At 43.8% G+C, this 15,704-nt stretch overlaps 2 protein-coding genes across 6 annotated transcripts in view; one reads left to right on the top strand and one right to left on the bottom strand.

Annotated features, from left to right (window-relative positions):
* Positions 1-10,776, bottom strand: part of MYH11 (myosin heavy chain 11) — a 61,889-nt gene extending 51,113 nt beyond the window's left edge. For 2 of the 4 annotated variants that reach the window (XM_080383982.1, XM_080383983.1), the window contains exons 1-2: positions 10,663-10,761; positions 3,923-4,284 (exon numbers count right to left, since the gene is read on the bottom strand). In XM_080383982.1, coding sequence (XP_080240108.1) covers positions 3,923-4,264 — 342 coding nt within the window. In that variant the 5' untranslated portion in view covers positions 4,265-4,284; positions 10,663-10,761. Of the gene's footprint in view, positions 1-3,922; positions 4,285-10,662 lie in introns of all 4 variants that reach the window. The other 2 variants (XM_080383980.1, XM_080383981.1) reach the window with 2 other exon arrangements.
* Positions 4,350-15,704, top strand: part of LOC308062458 (multidrug resistance-associated protein 1) — a 77,649-nt gene continuing 66,294 nt past the window's right edge. Inside the window, exons 1-2 of one of the 2 annotated variants that reach the window (XM_080383987.1) lie at positions 4,350-8,703; positions 14,839-14,947. In XM_080383987.1, the coding sequence (XP_080240113.1) occupies positions 8,678-8,703; positions 14,839-14,947 (135 nt within the window). In that variant the 5' untranslated portion in view covers positions 4,350-8,677. Of the gene's footprint in view, positions 8,704-12,380; positions 12,819-14,838; positions 14,948-15,704 lie in introns of those variants that run through there. The other variant, XM_080383988.1, reaches the window with a different exon arrangement.

Raw genomic sequence — 15,704 nt, 5'->3', positions numbered from 1 at the left:
ACAAAGTTACCAAAAGTAAGCAATTTTCAAGTGTTTTTCACATTAAAATAAATAAATATTCTAAACACCCCACACACCTGAAAAACCCCCAAACAATTAGGAACTTATGAGATTATTATTGCAGCAGCTTTGTGATATCTAAGCTGGCCTATGGCTGTTAGGTTTAAACTCATGCCAGTTTAAAAAAAATGAAATAATGAAATGATGCTCTGTTTGACTTGGGCATAAGTAGTTTTGGATTTTTTTAAAAAAAATCTTTTTAATTGCCATGCTGGGTGAATGAGTACTTTGTGGCATGCAGCTGCTGCTGTTCCTTGGTTTCAGGGCTGTGTCCAAGGATGGGTCAAGCTGCTTTGGTTCTCCCGCAGGAAGCACGGCAGTGCAGGACTGTGAAATGGCATCTGGGAAGCTTGGCTCTGGGCACAGGGATTTCCCTTTCCTGACCATAATAGGGAACGGCACAACACAGTCTCAGCACAGCCTGAGCGCTTTATATGGAATTCAGCACACATGGCCAGAGCATCCATCAGCCTCCAGCAGTCAGGAGCAGGTTGGATGCTCTGTGCTGGGCAGGAGAACATCTGGGGTGCTCTGGGCGGTGATGAGGACCTCCCCTACTATTTCAGTTTGCGCCTGTGCCACCACAGTCTCAAATCAGATAATGAGAAAATCAGGCTCAAGATCTTCACCAGTTCTCAACATCCCCAAGCTAAACCCCTTGGTGTGGAAGGTAGGCAATTACTGTGCTGGATTTTCATTGATGCTGGAGTTCAGAATGAAACTGCTAATTGTGTCAAAATGAACTTTAGTGCTGCCAGGACAATACACTTGGAAAAAATGACAGTTTTTTTTTTTTTATCCTGGAATGACCACCAAGGCCCTTAAGGAACGGATAGCAAGGCTTTTTTCTCAGTAGAAATACATTTACTTTATGTACTCGACTAATCATTCCCAACCAAGCCAATTAATAGGAGAGAAAATTTCCAATTCAGGCCAAATGTAGGCCATCCTTCCCTGAGATGTCTAGGCATGTGCCTGACATGCCACAGGTGGGCTGTAACACCCGGGCACACAGTAACACACCTCTGGGGCACGAGAAGTGGGTTACTAAGGCAGGGCAAAAGCTTGAGCTGGTGAAATTCAGGAATCCCCATTTCAAACTGGACTGTGACTGATCCCATCTCTCACCTTGGGAAAGTTGACCAAGACCTCTTGGTTTCACTGGTTGTAGTTCTAGGCATCTGCTTTGCAAAAATTTGGGGAAACCAGACATGGTATGCGATGTTTTGAAGGTCAGCAAGGCAGTTGGCTAAGCAAGGGGTTGGGAGGGGGGTTGAGGTTGCTGTGCCTTAAGTCATTCTCCTTGGGGCACAGACCCTCCAGGCAGGGGGACCCCCAGCCGTATCCCTTCCTAGAGGGTCTGGTGGCAGAACACGATTTGGCGTATCTTAAGGATGGTGTCCGTAGGAGTGCTGAGCTTGTGTATCCCTAGGACAGCCGCTGCTGATGGGTGTTTAAGAGAGACTGGCACAGATATACACACCTGCGTTGTAAGTGCCTGAGTTTGAGCAGAAGGATCCCACTTCTGGTTCCAATATGCATGTAGTTTTCTGTATTTAGGAAAGCATTTTGCACTCTTAGGCACAGACTGAATTAGTAGTGCCAATGAATACAGGCACAAGAAGTTTGATTCTGCTCTCAGATCCACCGAAGCAGCCTTGCTGCTTTATTGGTGTTTGTACAATCATTTTTGGTCTAATTTGTGTGTGGAGAAGGTGGATTTTGTTTGCTCTGAGCAATGTGAAACATGAAGTAGTGGCAACACACTGCTTACCCTTCTTTCTTAATTATCTGTGATGAAAGAAAAGGCCAGGGTGTTTTTCCAGTGTACAGTCACTCTGAATTTTCACACTGAATCTTTTTATTTAATATAAATGCAAAGGGCAGGTGATTTGGGTTTGTTTTTTTTTTTTTTTTTTTCAGATGCATTGACTTTTTTTTCCTGTAGTAAAATAGGGAATCCCCATTTGCATGAGTGATGCTCTAAAGGGGGAAATGTTAAGGTCACATTTGCTTTGTATGTGTGGGACTCCAAGGAAGGCAACATAGGCATTGCATGGCAAAGCCAGGAGATGGCTTTTTGCAGTTAGTTTTGCAAGTGTATGAGATTTAAATTCTGTTTAATAACCCTCTATTTTTTTAGAAAGCTATTAGAGTATCTAGTAGGACAGCATGGTGTAAGGCCGGGAAGTTTTAAGCAGATTTTAGTTACTGAAAATAACTAACAACTTCTTGCAATACAAGTAAAAATAATTTCTTTATAACTGTTACTTTATGATAATCTTAAAATCTAGCCTCTTGAGAAAGAATAATTTCAGATATGCTTCCATTTTTTTCTCCATGAAAAATTCTTTCATTTCTGATTGTGTTTTGGAAATTAATTTTCTTTTCCTGTAGAAAGTGAAAAATTGACAAAAACATTGGAAATCCTGGAACACCTGTGCAGTGTTGCTGAGAACAGCAACAAAGAAATAAACCCCACACATTTTATCCCACTATTCTTCTACTAATTCTTTTTAGATCTTGCAACAATGCAGAATGCTTTCAGAAAAACTTTATTTTAGTAATTGATGCTGCATATTCTGATATAATAGCATATAGGTCCATATGTTCACCCGCAAACTTAAAATCCAATAAACTCAAATACTGAAGAGGTGGAAAGTCTAGCTTCTTTCAGGAATCTTGATGGTGTGCTTTTTAGTACATTCCTGGAAGATAGATCTTGAGTGTAGCTATTTGAAGTTCTGCATAACAATTAAATAATTCCTTTGTTGTACTATATATATATATAACTATATGCTTCATTTCCTACTTTCCAATTTAGCACTCCTTGTGTTAATAATGAGAGCTTTACACCTGCTTCTAACACTTTCTTAAGCTCTGTACTTTCTTTCACTCATCAGTGGTCTGTCACGCAAGTAAAATTGTCATAGATTGAAACTGTACGTTGCTTTTCCACAGCACAGCATAGGGATCCTCTGTGTGAAATCCAAGAGAACAATTGAGTTCCATGGAAACTTTCTGGGCTTGCTTGCTGTGCTGTTTGCTAATCCGTTGATGCAGATAGATTACAGGGTTATTAATCTCAAAATACACTTGTGTTAATGTACTTGTGTGGACAGGAAGGCAGAATAATCTTGGCCCTAATTCATATGAACATAGAGAAGATTGTCATTTTTCCAGGCTTGTCTGATCTGTAAATTGACCGACAAGGGGAGGGCCGGGGCGGGGGGGGTGGGGGGGGTGGGGGGGGCTTTAGTGGATGCATGACTTCAATTCAGTAACCCACTGGTGCATATGAGTACTTTCACTTGAATTCCAGTGCATTTATTCATTTATTCAAACATAAGGTTTTACTCAAAAGCACCCACCAAACCAGAACTTGTCAGCTGCCTTCAGTGGGAGTTTTGAACAGAAAAGACTGCATGGTTTGGCTTTTCCATATGTTCTTTTTGCAGGTTACTGGAAGCTTGTTCAGGTTTACATTGAAGTCATTCAAAAGCCCCTATTGATTGTTTTGTGGGTTTGGGGTTTTTAGTTGGATTTTTTTTTTCCCCTCCCTTCCCCCAAACAGCAGCACTGAGGTGTTGTTCAGCCATCAGGGAGTACTTTCCAGGCCAACAATATCCTTTTCAGAATGAGTAAGTTCTGGGGAAGAAACCTTCATGTGTTTTTAAAGAAGCAGGAGAGTCATGAGGAATAAAGTGACCTAAATACATTTTTGGTTTAGGTTGCCATCACTGAGGGGTTACTACCTGCATGGCAGTGTTACACACCGTATCCCTGACAGTGGGTGGGATCCACCTTGTTTGTGATGGACCATGGCAGCATGCAGTAGGAAATGTGTTTTGATTCTACTTACATAAATTAAACCTGAGAAGTATCTCTCCCTTAGGTTGTGCAGCACTGAAGCTTCATTGAGGCAAGTCAGCTCTGCCATGTCCTCCACTTTGGAGAACTTTGGAGGGTTCATCTTCTGGATGTCATCCTTGCTCAGTGTCACTTTCTTTCCATTTTCTGCCAGTTCAACTGTCACCTCATCCCCTTTCTCTTCCTTGATACTTGCTGCTTCAAATCCATGTTTCTCTGATGGAATCCAAACCAGTCTCTTCGCTGACCAGTCAGCTTGGGCAAGTGGGTTGTTAATGAAGTTTTTGTCCACAAAGAGGAATTTCTCATCATCGCTGAGAGCTTTTTGAGACATTTTGACTCAGTAGACACCTGCTGAAGAAGCAAAATATTCTGTTTTAAAGGGAGGCAAATGTGGAGATGTTCCAGGCAAAAGACATTTGTCAAATCTGCCACGCGGTAGATCCAAAGCACTATAGGTCCTGTGTCACATGCAGATACTTTTGGGTGCCAGCTCAGGTACCTTAGAGCATCAGTGTTTGCATTCCCGTTCCTTTGTTACTGTGTCTGAGATCACCTAAATCAAAAGCTTCGTGGCACTAAACCAAATGAGGACACCTGGGCTTATCAGTTTATTTTGTTTATGTTGTATCGAAGATCAGGTAGACGAGTAAGGCAGGACTGATGCCTGTGCAGTGAGGGCTGCACCAAGGCTACCAGCTGAACGCCCTCCTGCAGCCTCATCTCTTGCCCGTCACAAAGTTAGCTCAATTCAGATACATAGAAAATGTCTCATCACCCAAAGACTGTTGGGCGCATACTGAAATACCAGTGCAATAATGCAATAATTAGGAGAAGAACAGTTCCCAGGCTGTGTTCCAGAAAGGACAGAAATGAACTTTTCTTTCTTGCAAAGGACTATTTCCAGTCACTCTAATACCATTTCATTTGGAGCAGAATAAGATTAAGAAAGGGTCAAAAGAAAAAATGGAAAAAAAATTATCAGTACTGCTGGTGAAGGAGAAGTAATTTAGTTATCCCCTTTCCATCGTTCAGACAGAGGGAGCTGATCATTTATGAAGGGTAAACCACATGAGAGAGAGAGAAGCAGGAAAACAAGCCTGGAAATGGCATCAGCTGTTGGATACTCTGAACCATAATGCTCGAATTGGAAGGACGATGCATCTTTGTCATGCAATTGCACACAGATAAAACAGCATCGTGCATCACACTTGGATATGTATGTGTTCCATAGGTGAGAGCAGGGGAGGGGTTTGGCTGCTTCTTCCCTGCTCTGGCCATTGGAAGCTCGGATTTAGATGCAAGACCGATGCTGATAATGCTGGTGCTTCCTTAAGTGTTCTGATCTGTCCTGTGGGGGACAGAGCTTTAAGTGGGGGAAGGAGTAAGCAGGGGACTGCTTGTGGTTTGCTGTAGGGCAGGAGAAGAGTGGTGGGCGATCAGGGAAACCTGCCATGCAGTGGAGCAGGCGGGGAACTGGGGAGGAGCCACGGGGAAGAGCGTGTGCCCAAGAAAAACATCTCTAGGAGACAGAGGCTGTTTCATTTCCTTATTGAGAATGAATTTAATATTTAAAGCATTCAAACAAACATGAATCTTGAGGGACTGTTAAAGATGTCAGCAATCAACCCGTAAGCACAATGATATTTGTAAAGACCAAGCTCGGTGGTATGTAGCCAAACGGACGCCCTGTGCTCTGGGAGTATCAGAGATTGGTTTCCAAATATTTGTTCCTGAAGCCTTCCCACAGATTAATGGGTTTTTGCGAGGCCAAACTGTGTGAGGGGTCTGAGAGAGAAGCATGGATCATACAGAAGGTGACATAAAGCTTAAAAACAAAACTGGGATTTGAGAGGTGCCTAAGAGCGTTAGATGATATCCCACTTTCAGTGGAAATTAGATGCCCCAGCTCCTTAAACTCCAGTCTTAAATAACAGTTCTCTTGTCTAAAAAAAAAAATAAAATTAAAAAAATAGCTTTCCTCTAAATGTGCTTGTTCTAGAGCCACCAGCCTTGCCTGGGAATCCCCAACAGGCACGTTCACCCAGATCATCCATGCATACACGATGCGCATGGTGGTGCAGGTGGATGGGAGACTCCGACAGCCTGGTCCCAGGCATCGCCGCCGGCCCGTGCTGTGCCCCTCCACCGGGGCTCCGCCGGCGAGCGGGGTAGGATGTGGCCCTTCGCTCACTCCCGGGGGATTCTCGGAAGAGAGCTGCAAGAGGAAACTATTTGACCTCTGTGTGGATTAAGGCAGAAAATGTTCCCTCGCTGCCAAGAGGGCTGGTAGAGCCGCGCAGTTCCAATAATGGAGATGGTATTCTTTCCAGCTGAGCTTTCCAGCTGGCGGCCGCAGGGTGAAGGTGGCCGGCCGGGGGAGCGAAGGGAGCACTGCCCCATCGCCAGGGCCAGGGCCTGGGGGCCAGGGGAGCGAAGGGAGCACTGCCCCACTGCTGGGGCTGCAGCTCGGGGGGCAGCAGGAGCCCGCTATGGCATCGCTCCCCCAGCTGCAGTAGCACCGGACAAGGCAGGCTCTGCCCCACCGCCTCAGCAGCGTGGGAGGAACTGCTGCGGCAATGGAGCAGGAGGATTTCAGTCCACCCGAGGCCCAGAAAAGAGAGCTGTATGGTCATCCTGAAACTTCAGAAAGGTTGGATCATGCTGCCCGTGGCTGAGTGCCAAGTGGCAGAACATTCACATCCATAGGAGTTTCATATTGCTGTCAGAAACACCAAAAATTAGACCAAACTGCAGAGCTGAGTTTCACAGGGTCAGCTCCTGCTGCGTTGATGCCGTCCATGAACAATGACTGAGAAAATCAAACTGCAGAATTGTCCTGACCATCTACCTCAAAAACCCAACCACAGACAAAACTCTTGGCCTGCTACAAAGCATGTCAGCAGCAGGTGACCCAGACGTTCTTTGCTGTTGTGTCGCCCAATGACCAAGGGAAAATTCCTTTCCCTGTTACATCCTAAGTCAAAAACATCCTCCACAGATCACAGCATGAAACGGAGAGCTGCTCTGTCTGTGCTCTATATTCTCCTACTTCCTGCATGTAAAACTTTCTGCACCTTGTTATTTAAACACAGTTTTTTTGAAAGCAGGATGAGGTTGGAAGGTATGAGAGATGGCATGAACTTCAGAGCTTGGCCATGCAGGTTTTTACCCCCTAGATCTAAGCACTACACTTGACTAGTTTCAACATGGCCCCCTACAAGAAGCAGGGAATAGACAGCCTGAGCTGGATCTCATAACTCCTCTGAAACACAGGGAGAGGAAACCGTGGATTTGTGTAAAAAGAACTTTTTATTACTGATCCTCTGGAAGCTGAGGATTAAGTTTGTGTGGCAGCTGAGTACCACTGTAGTAAAAAAGGAAATGCAGTTATGAAGTGTGGATTAATAAATATTAATAGTCTAATCGATTAATGAATATTAATTAATGCAGAATAATAATAAAGTCAGGTTTCTGAATAGAAGAGGTGGAAGACGAGCTCCACAAACTGGACTAGATTTGTCGTGGTGAGGTGCTGTGCACTGAACTAATGAGCTGCTGAAGCTTTCTGGTTAATAATGGGCAGTGAACCTTCTGGTCCATCTCTGAGGCTGAACTGCACTGGTCCAGCATACAATTGATACTGGGGAAATGGGCCAAGGGGAAAAGATTCATTACAACCTGTTGAGAACATTCCTTGAGAAGGCAAAATTTACCCTGTAGCCAGTTCCTGGGTTTCATCTGTAGGTCTGGCTGAGAGAAACGGAGACCGGTAGCCTGTGTACACAAGAGGTAGTGAGAGGTTCTTATCCACTCTTTTAGGTGGCCGATAACCCAAATCACGTACCTACAAGAGTGAATACTTGTATACTTGGAGGTGAGCTAGCCTGGGAAGGGAGGGAGAAAAAGCAATGACAAAAATACTACTGATATACAGTTTCTTGCCTTAGAAATGTGCCAGATTACCCTGAACTGGATCCCTCTGTTATCCTTGTCTAAACCTTGCAAGTGCACGTACGCATGGGCACGCACACTGCCACAGCTTGCTTTCTGTTCCTCCTCCTGCTGCCCCATTGCAGACATATCCAGCTAATCTGCACTGTCTTTTCCCTTATCGTGCCAGCGACAGAAGTTGAATGCTGTCTTTGCAATCAGTACATCCAGAGTGTGTTATTCCAAGGACAAAGTATAAATATCCCCAGGAAGTGCACTTTAATTAAAAGGTTATTGGCCAAGCAGAATTGCCTCCTGGGTCAGAGCTTAGAGGGACAGCCTTTCTCCTAATGAGAAGATAAAGGACACTTCTCCTTTCCTCTGCAGGATGTGCATGTCAGTATAAAAGGTTATCACAGCCACACAGGGAGTAATTACTGGAACAGAGGTACATATAACCAAGTATGTGAATTATTTTCGGAAATGAAGTCCTGCTCTCATAAGTGGTTTCTGATGAAAGAGCGTAGCAGTAACCTGCTGCCTGACTCAAACTGCGTTTCTTGGGCTGCAGTAGTTCTTGACTCTGTTCTTACCAGGTTGCTTATTGTTTACTTTTCCAGCACTTAATTATTCAAATGAGCATTGCTCGAAAAAAAAAGAAAATCTAGGGGTGAATCCTAATCTTGTGGTCTTCATTTGGGAACTGGTTCCCCAGCACAGTTAGCTTTGTCACAAGCTCTGCTGCCGACCTCTCCTGGCCTGTTGCCTCTCCCCACGAGTCACTGGGACCACCCCTCAAATAATTGCTCTCACCATGGACATTTCCATCTGGACACTGAGGTATCATAGTACTAGTTTTTGGTTGTTCTCTCTTAAAATACAGACTTCCCCTTTTCCATGGTTGAATATTTGCAGGAATTTCGCAGGGCTGGTTTGTTGTTTTGTGGGGTTTTTTTTGTTGTTGTTGGGTGTTTTGTTTTTAAAATGCATTCTCCATATAGTCTAATCAAATTTCAAGTGCTTTAGTCTCCTACCAGGTATTCTCACCTCTGCTTATCCAAGTTACTACATAACTCTGATTAAACACTTGAAATATCTTTAAATTACTTAGGCCATTTCTTTGGAGTATTAATTAGCTGTGTTATAAACTGCAAAAATTACAAAAGAAGGAAGAAAAGACTTGAATTGCATCATGTGGGATAGATTCCCTTAATCTAGAAAACACAGCTATTTCAGATACCCCCAAATGTTATTCTATTAAGTAAATCAGACTCTGCATGTTCATTAGAATTCATAAATAATCCATACTTTAACTGGACTTTGCACAAGTTGGCAAGCTATCTCTGGCTCTTGGCTTCTTCCAAAGTTATACTTAAAAGTCAACAGATTTGCAACTAATAAGTCTCAGTGAATTATAAAGCCGGGATCCTCCGCATACATCCATGCACGCTACCATATATGGCCATGTTCTCCTCAATCCCAGCTGTTACACAAAAATGTAATGATAACAAATGCAAAACAAATACCTTTTAGGGACTCGCGTGTCAATTGCAAATGAGATAATAAAAATCGGTGTTTACATCTAAGCGAAGGCAGCCAGAGGAGCGTTATAGCCTAAACTGAAGGGCGTCCTCATGCAGGGCGCTGGGGACTTGGGGCACAGCGGGTCTTGTCCTGTGTCACATCACCAGCTGCCTGCCGGGGCAAAGCTTTGAGGGAAACGGAAGGTGGGCTTGGTTTTAAACCAGAAAAGGTTTTACTGAGACGTGTGTATTTAATACTAATGGCAAACCTTCTGATTTCCCTTGTATTCTATTATATATTCCCTTATACTTCTTAATTACGCATACACGTATGCCTCTCACATACATATCAACACTTACATAGGTGTACACACGTACACACACACAGATATATATGTGTGTGCATGTCTGACAGGAGCCAGTGAATTTCTGTGATGACACTGAAGCTGCTTTCTATGCTGCCATCTACTGTCCTCTTAATTTACTCACGGTATTTTGCTAAAGTTAAAAGTTTGCTGCTTTATTTTCCCTTTAAAAAAAAAAAAAAGGCACGTCACATTTGAAATTACTCGAATTAGTGTACCTCAGTGAATTATCAGATTAGTTTTGCTTAAAATTTATTCCCAGCATATGAAAAATATGCATGTGTAATGCTAAGGCATTTTTGTAAAAAAGTTCCCATTTCTTCTCCCAACTTTTAAGCATTTTTCCTGTTTAAAGAACAAGTGACTAACTAACCAATTACTTTTATTTGTTTATACTTTCTTTTAACAACATGGGAAGTGCACTAAGTTCCTTTAATAGGACTGACAAAGTAGAAATACTTCCAGATCAGCAGCTAAGGCTACCAGGTTTTTTCATTACTGAATGCTCATGTGATGGTTAATTGCAGTGGGTACCTGCTGCCATCCCAGCAATTGCAGGCTTTGCTGCTGATGGCTTGGAGCGCAACCGGTGCTCTGCAGCCAGCATCTTTTAAGGCTCGATCCAGCAGCAGCAGTGTTAGAAGTGAGTAACAGGCTTCTGAACATCTGTGCATGCTTCCAAACGTGCGTGGTTTCTAATGCATTTTAAGCAGAATGCAATCAGTAATACATCAGGATAAACGTTGGAGTATGTCTGATAACGGGTCTGTTCCCATTTCCAGTTCATACAGGTTAATTCACTGACTCTGTCTGCAAAGTAGCATAATATCTTGCCAAACTGCTCCATCCCAAAGCATGGCAAGCCCCCAGCCCCAGCCCCAGCAGGGACCCCCGGCCCCTGCGGTACTTACAAGCGTCCGATTAGGGGAGCAGAGAGTGAATTGGAGAGTCGGGAACCTGTACAGCCACCAGCCGGGACAGTCCAAGTCCTCTCCGCCTTTGCAGCCTCCCTATATAGAGGAGGAGAATCTTGTCAATGGGGAGGGGCTCTGGAAACTGCGTCCTGCTGGAAAATCCTCTCGGTACCTGGGTTAAAAAAGACAGCCTGAACCAAGGACCTCATTCTGGCAGGGCCTAACCCTGGGCTGCTGCCCCTGCCTCCAGCCGCTTTTTAGGGAAGCAGGCTGGCTCTGGCTTTCAGAGAAGCATGAAAGGGGTGTCCCTAACCCAGAACGGGTGCCCCTAACTCACAACTTCAGAGATTTAGCTTTTTACTAGCCTGAAACTGTTTGGCTGAGCAAATGGACCTTTAACTCCTTCCTGCCTCGATAGCATCCTTGCTCCTTGTGGTCCCTTGCCTAGAAGGACCAAGGTTAGGTTGTGGTCCTGTGTGGCACGGAAAGCTTCCTACCCACCATCAGCGTGTTGTCTCAGAGCTAAGATAAGTCCCTGAATTCAGGGGTTGCTTGGGAGAGGAGGGTTATTCCTAACACAGTGGGGATGCGTGGGTGGAGGTTATTCTGTGTGTTTATGTGACATCTGGAGCCTGGGGCTGGTTTAAGCCTCCTCGGCCCCTGGGGACAAGAGGCTTGTTTCCCACCTCCCCAGCGAATTTGTCGAAGTTTGTTTTGCAATCAGGTGTGCAGTTCCTGAGAAAGAACTGTAAATACTTTTTCATATATAAGAAATACCTCCCTCGGTCCATAAAAGGAAGAAGAGAGGCGATAAATAGTTGAGGGGGAATGGTCCTGAGGATGCGGTGGAAAGAACAAGTGGCCAGGCACCGTGTGCTGTGGGGGAGAGGAGGACAGGGCATGGGAAGCCAGCTCTGCAGGGTTAGGGAGAGATCTGGTCCTCGTCAACCCTTCCTCACACCCCCAAACCTTCAGTACCCGGCTGTCCCTCCTCATTGCCCTGCTAGTAGCCAACAGCCTTGTGCAGTGGACCTGTGGATGGAGACATCCCAAAAAGGGAAAGCTAGGATCCTCGAGGAATTCCCATCAACGTGCCAAATACAAAATACCGAAACAACCCCCTCTCAGCAACAGACTAAATATGGTGTATACCCAAAGGATCAGAGCATAGTCCTGGGTGAAATAATTTCTCTTGACATCAGCAGCCCTATCTTCTCTGGAAAATAAACCCTCCTGGGGAAAATGGATGAGGGTTACATTGGTCTTGGCATCTCAAAAGGATACCTATGGGGGGAGGCTGGGCTGAAAACCTCTGCTGTCGCTTAGTCGAAGTACCAGCACTTGCAGGTGGGATGGAGCTGTAGCCCCTTCTGCCAGCTCTGACCATGGGTGCAACAGTTGGCAAAGAGGAGAGAGGGGGAGAGCATTGCGGTTTCTTCCCTGCAACATTTCAGAAATATCTGGTACAGACTCAGGTTCAGCCCTTAGCTGGAGGAGACCAGATTTGCCCACAGAGTTACACGGTCCCGGTGGCTGCAGCCTGCACTTCCATCGGAGGGTCGGTGTCCACCGAGGTGCAGGGCTGCTGTGCAGCCACGCAGAGCCCTCACAGGACCCACAAGGCAGCAGCGGTGTCATATCAGCATCGTGCACGTGTGACTGTGTGGGAGCAGAGCCAGGGGAAAGGATCATGAGGACGTAAATCCAAGAAACTTGCCCTTGTTATCAGAAAGTTCCTCACATGGTAGTTCACCCTACTTTTTTTTTTGTTGTGTTTTCTCAGTTGCAAACTTAGCTTCTAAATAGGAATATAATGAATATAAAATGATGAAGTGCAAAGGACATCCTCTGAAAAGCAGGATCGTTTTAACAGTCATCAAAGTTACCCTAAGAAGTTCCTTTCAAACCCATGCAGCTGTTTTACAAAACCAGATACGTTTTAATAGTAGCTTAAAAAGGAGTGGAAATTATTCCGGCTGGTCTGCAAAGTGCTGCATGTGCACATGCAGGCTTGCTGCCTGAGGAGCATGTTTAACAGAGGCAGTGGTGGAGAGTGATATATGATGTGACATTAAATGGAGCTGGAAAGCCTAAAAAGTATTCCTGCTGGGACTGAAACAGTTGCACTCTCAAGCTATGTGGGACAGGAACTGGTAAGTGTAAGCGTGGCTTCCAACCTTCACTTAGAAATTAACAGAAGAATATACTGATATAACAGCCTGGCTGGAGTTTCCTAAATGTTGTGATATTTTTTTAAGCCAAAAGTTGCCTCAAAATGAAAGCTGTAGATTCCCAGTGGACAGTGCCTTTGTGACAACAAAATAAGCTTTATTTAAAAGCCCCTAATTTGTTTATTTGTTTTAATAACTTTTCTAGAAAAAAAATAAAGTATTATGCAGCCTACCGTTAAATATCTCCTTGCTGAATTTGCACTGTAAATATTGTACTTGGAAAAAAGAAGGGGCCTTGAGGAGGAAAGGGACTTTCAGCTGCCACAGTGTAACCTGAATATGACAGAGGGGAAAAAAGAACATGGATGGTGATGCTAGTTTGTTAAATAATGTGTGTCAGGTTAGCAATTTTTTTTTGTTTAAAAATGTTTTTACATAAGTTTACGAGCCACATTTATCTAAGCTGACATAGGTATTTGGAGCTAAGAAGCGTACAGGTGGGTTAACCCGTGTTGAGCTACACTGTTGCAACAGGAGGGGCAGTCTGCACCCCAGCTAGAACAATTAATCATGAGAGCAGTCTGATGAGGTAAAATAGTCACCAAGCGCTTAATGTTAAGCACATGCTTTGTGCTTAATGCTGGCGACATGTCACGTGAAGTATGTGGAGCACACAGGTCAGTCCTGAATCAGACACCGGCTGCTACTGAAAGGGTGTCTTTGCAAGTGTGAACAAATATTTTGGGGTTTCTTTTCCTAAACGTTATCACACAATAATAATCACTCCTCCGGAAAACTGATCAACTGGCACCAAGATTTGGTTTGATACAAAGGGCACTCAGGAAGGAAAGCGTAACCGACTCCTTGGGGCGTGTTGATAAAGCTTAGAAAAAAATTTCCCCTGTGCATGACAGAAACTAATACCTCTGAAACAGCAGCGATGCTGTGCAGTCTATAAATGTAGCGGCCTCTGATTCTACGGAAGAACAAAAATTTGGTTTTAAAGATTTTTTTTATTTACAAAAAAAACACCAACCAACCAACCAAAACTTGTGGGTTAAGTTATTCCAAAGTTCTTTCCAGATCTGATATCCACACTAAACTTCACAGGCTCCTTGTCACCTTCACTTGTGATATCATGCTTAGACACTGAACAGCCTCTTTTAATCTAATTCCCTCCTTAACAGTCTGTTACAGTGTTCTATCTCCAATAAAATTCAGAAATGCATTTTGCTTAAGCTCCCAAACTTCTACATGCCTATATCTTTTTTTTTTTTTTTTAATTTTCTGATGTCAGTAGAAACAATAAGGGCAGTTAATGCAAGAATCACAGTCAGTAATTAAGCTAGATAGAGCTTCTTAAATGATTTGAGGAAATAACCTTTTGTGCATGCATACCTAGGTAGCCATTTCAACTAAAACCTGAACCTGTGACTCTAGGATTGTGAATTATTTTCGTCTAAACACTGACCTGGCTTAGCTTAAACTTTTAAGGAATGATTTTTTTTGGCAAATGCAGCCATATTGTGCAATTCCTCTTCATCCATTAACAAGTAAGGCAGTCTGACGTTCATAGGACTCACTACAGATCTGCATCTTGAAGGACTCTCTCACTTCATGTGCGGTCAATAAATGCTAGACCATTAATAATGTGATGGAACTAGTATGTATTTCACAGCTTTGTTGTACAAGTAAGTATCACTGGAAATACACTTTAATTTGATTTTGCTTGTGCAATGATTATACTTTGAAACAAGAAATTGTTCCAAAACCCCAAATCTGTACTGTGGGGGTATCAGAGAATTGGGCGAAATGCATGTTGCACTGAGAGCAAACACACCAGCTTCCACCCACCTGGCAATGGGCTGAAGCTGAAGCTGCAATCCTCCTCACCCCACCCACCACCACCCCCCAAAAAAAAAAAAAAAAAAAAAAAAAAAAAAAAAAAAAAAGGAGTCCTGAGATTCCCTCTGTCTTAAACAAATTTCTTCTCCGATTTCAGATACACACCTCTGCCTCCATGCCCAGTGAAGGACATCCTGGAAACAGCCTCTGCTTTCATGGCTGCGGAGACCATACAACAGCCTGCTGAGCTGCATGCTTGGGAAAGGGCAAGTACCCAACATCCCTTTGCCTTCTTCAACCACAACAAAAATAGTATTTCATTTTTCCCACTAAAAATCCATTTCCCGGGGAGCTCCATGGCACCTGGGCAGCTTTTATGTGATCTAAGGTGGGAAGACAGAAAGCAGATGTGATGGCTTTGGTTATGCTGAAAGATTCAGTTCGCATAGGTTAGAGCGTCTGTGTTTCCCAGAGCCTTTTTCCCTTGCCCTTGAAAAGAAAATTCAGGTTCCAAATATGCATAACAACTTGAGCCACTGGTTTATGGAGAAACAGGAGTCTAGCATTTAACCTCTGGAAAACCAAAGTTAAAAATTCAGGGATTTCTGTGGCCAGAGCAATCATACCTGCATTGTTCAGAAGTTTATTTTCGCAACTTTCCATAGAGGCACTTTCAGCTCAGTCCAAAATGAAGGTAATTTGCAAGTAACACCTTAGAAGACCATTTTTCTACTACAGTTTTAGGCAGAGAAATGAAGTGAGAGATCAGTGATTGTGAATATGTGCATTAATATGGCAGGACAGACCCTAGCACCGAGGCAGAATCCCACGGTGGTTTTTACATGTATGGCTCTTCAGCCAAGTAGTTGTGCCCGATGGTGGCATTAGCACTGAGCAAACACTGAGGGCAAAGATAAATTCATGTGCTTGACCCAGTTGTCAATTATAATTGATGCCAAGCTACAGAAGACTTAAAGGATTTGACTGGGGTGTATTTGGAAACATGTACCTTCCCCTCCTGGA

This window comes from Falco punctatus (assembly GCF_963210335.1).
Source record: "Falco punctatus genome assembly, chromosome: 4".
NCBI classification, from domain to species: Eukaryota; Metazoa; Chordata; class Aves; order Falconiformes; family Falconidae; genus Falco; species Falco punctatus.
This window is presented reverse-complemented; position numbering and strand designations above follow the sequence as displayed.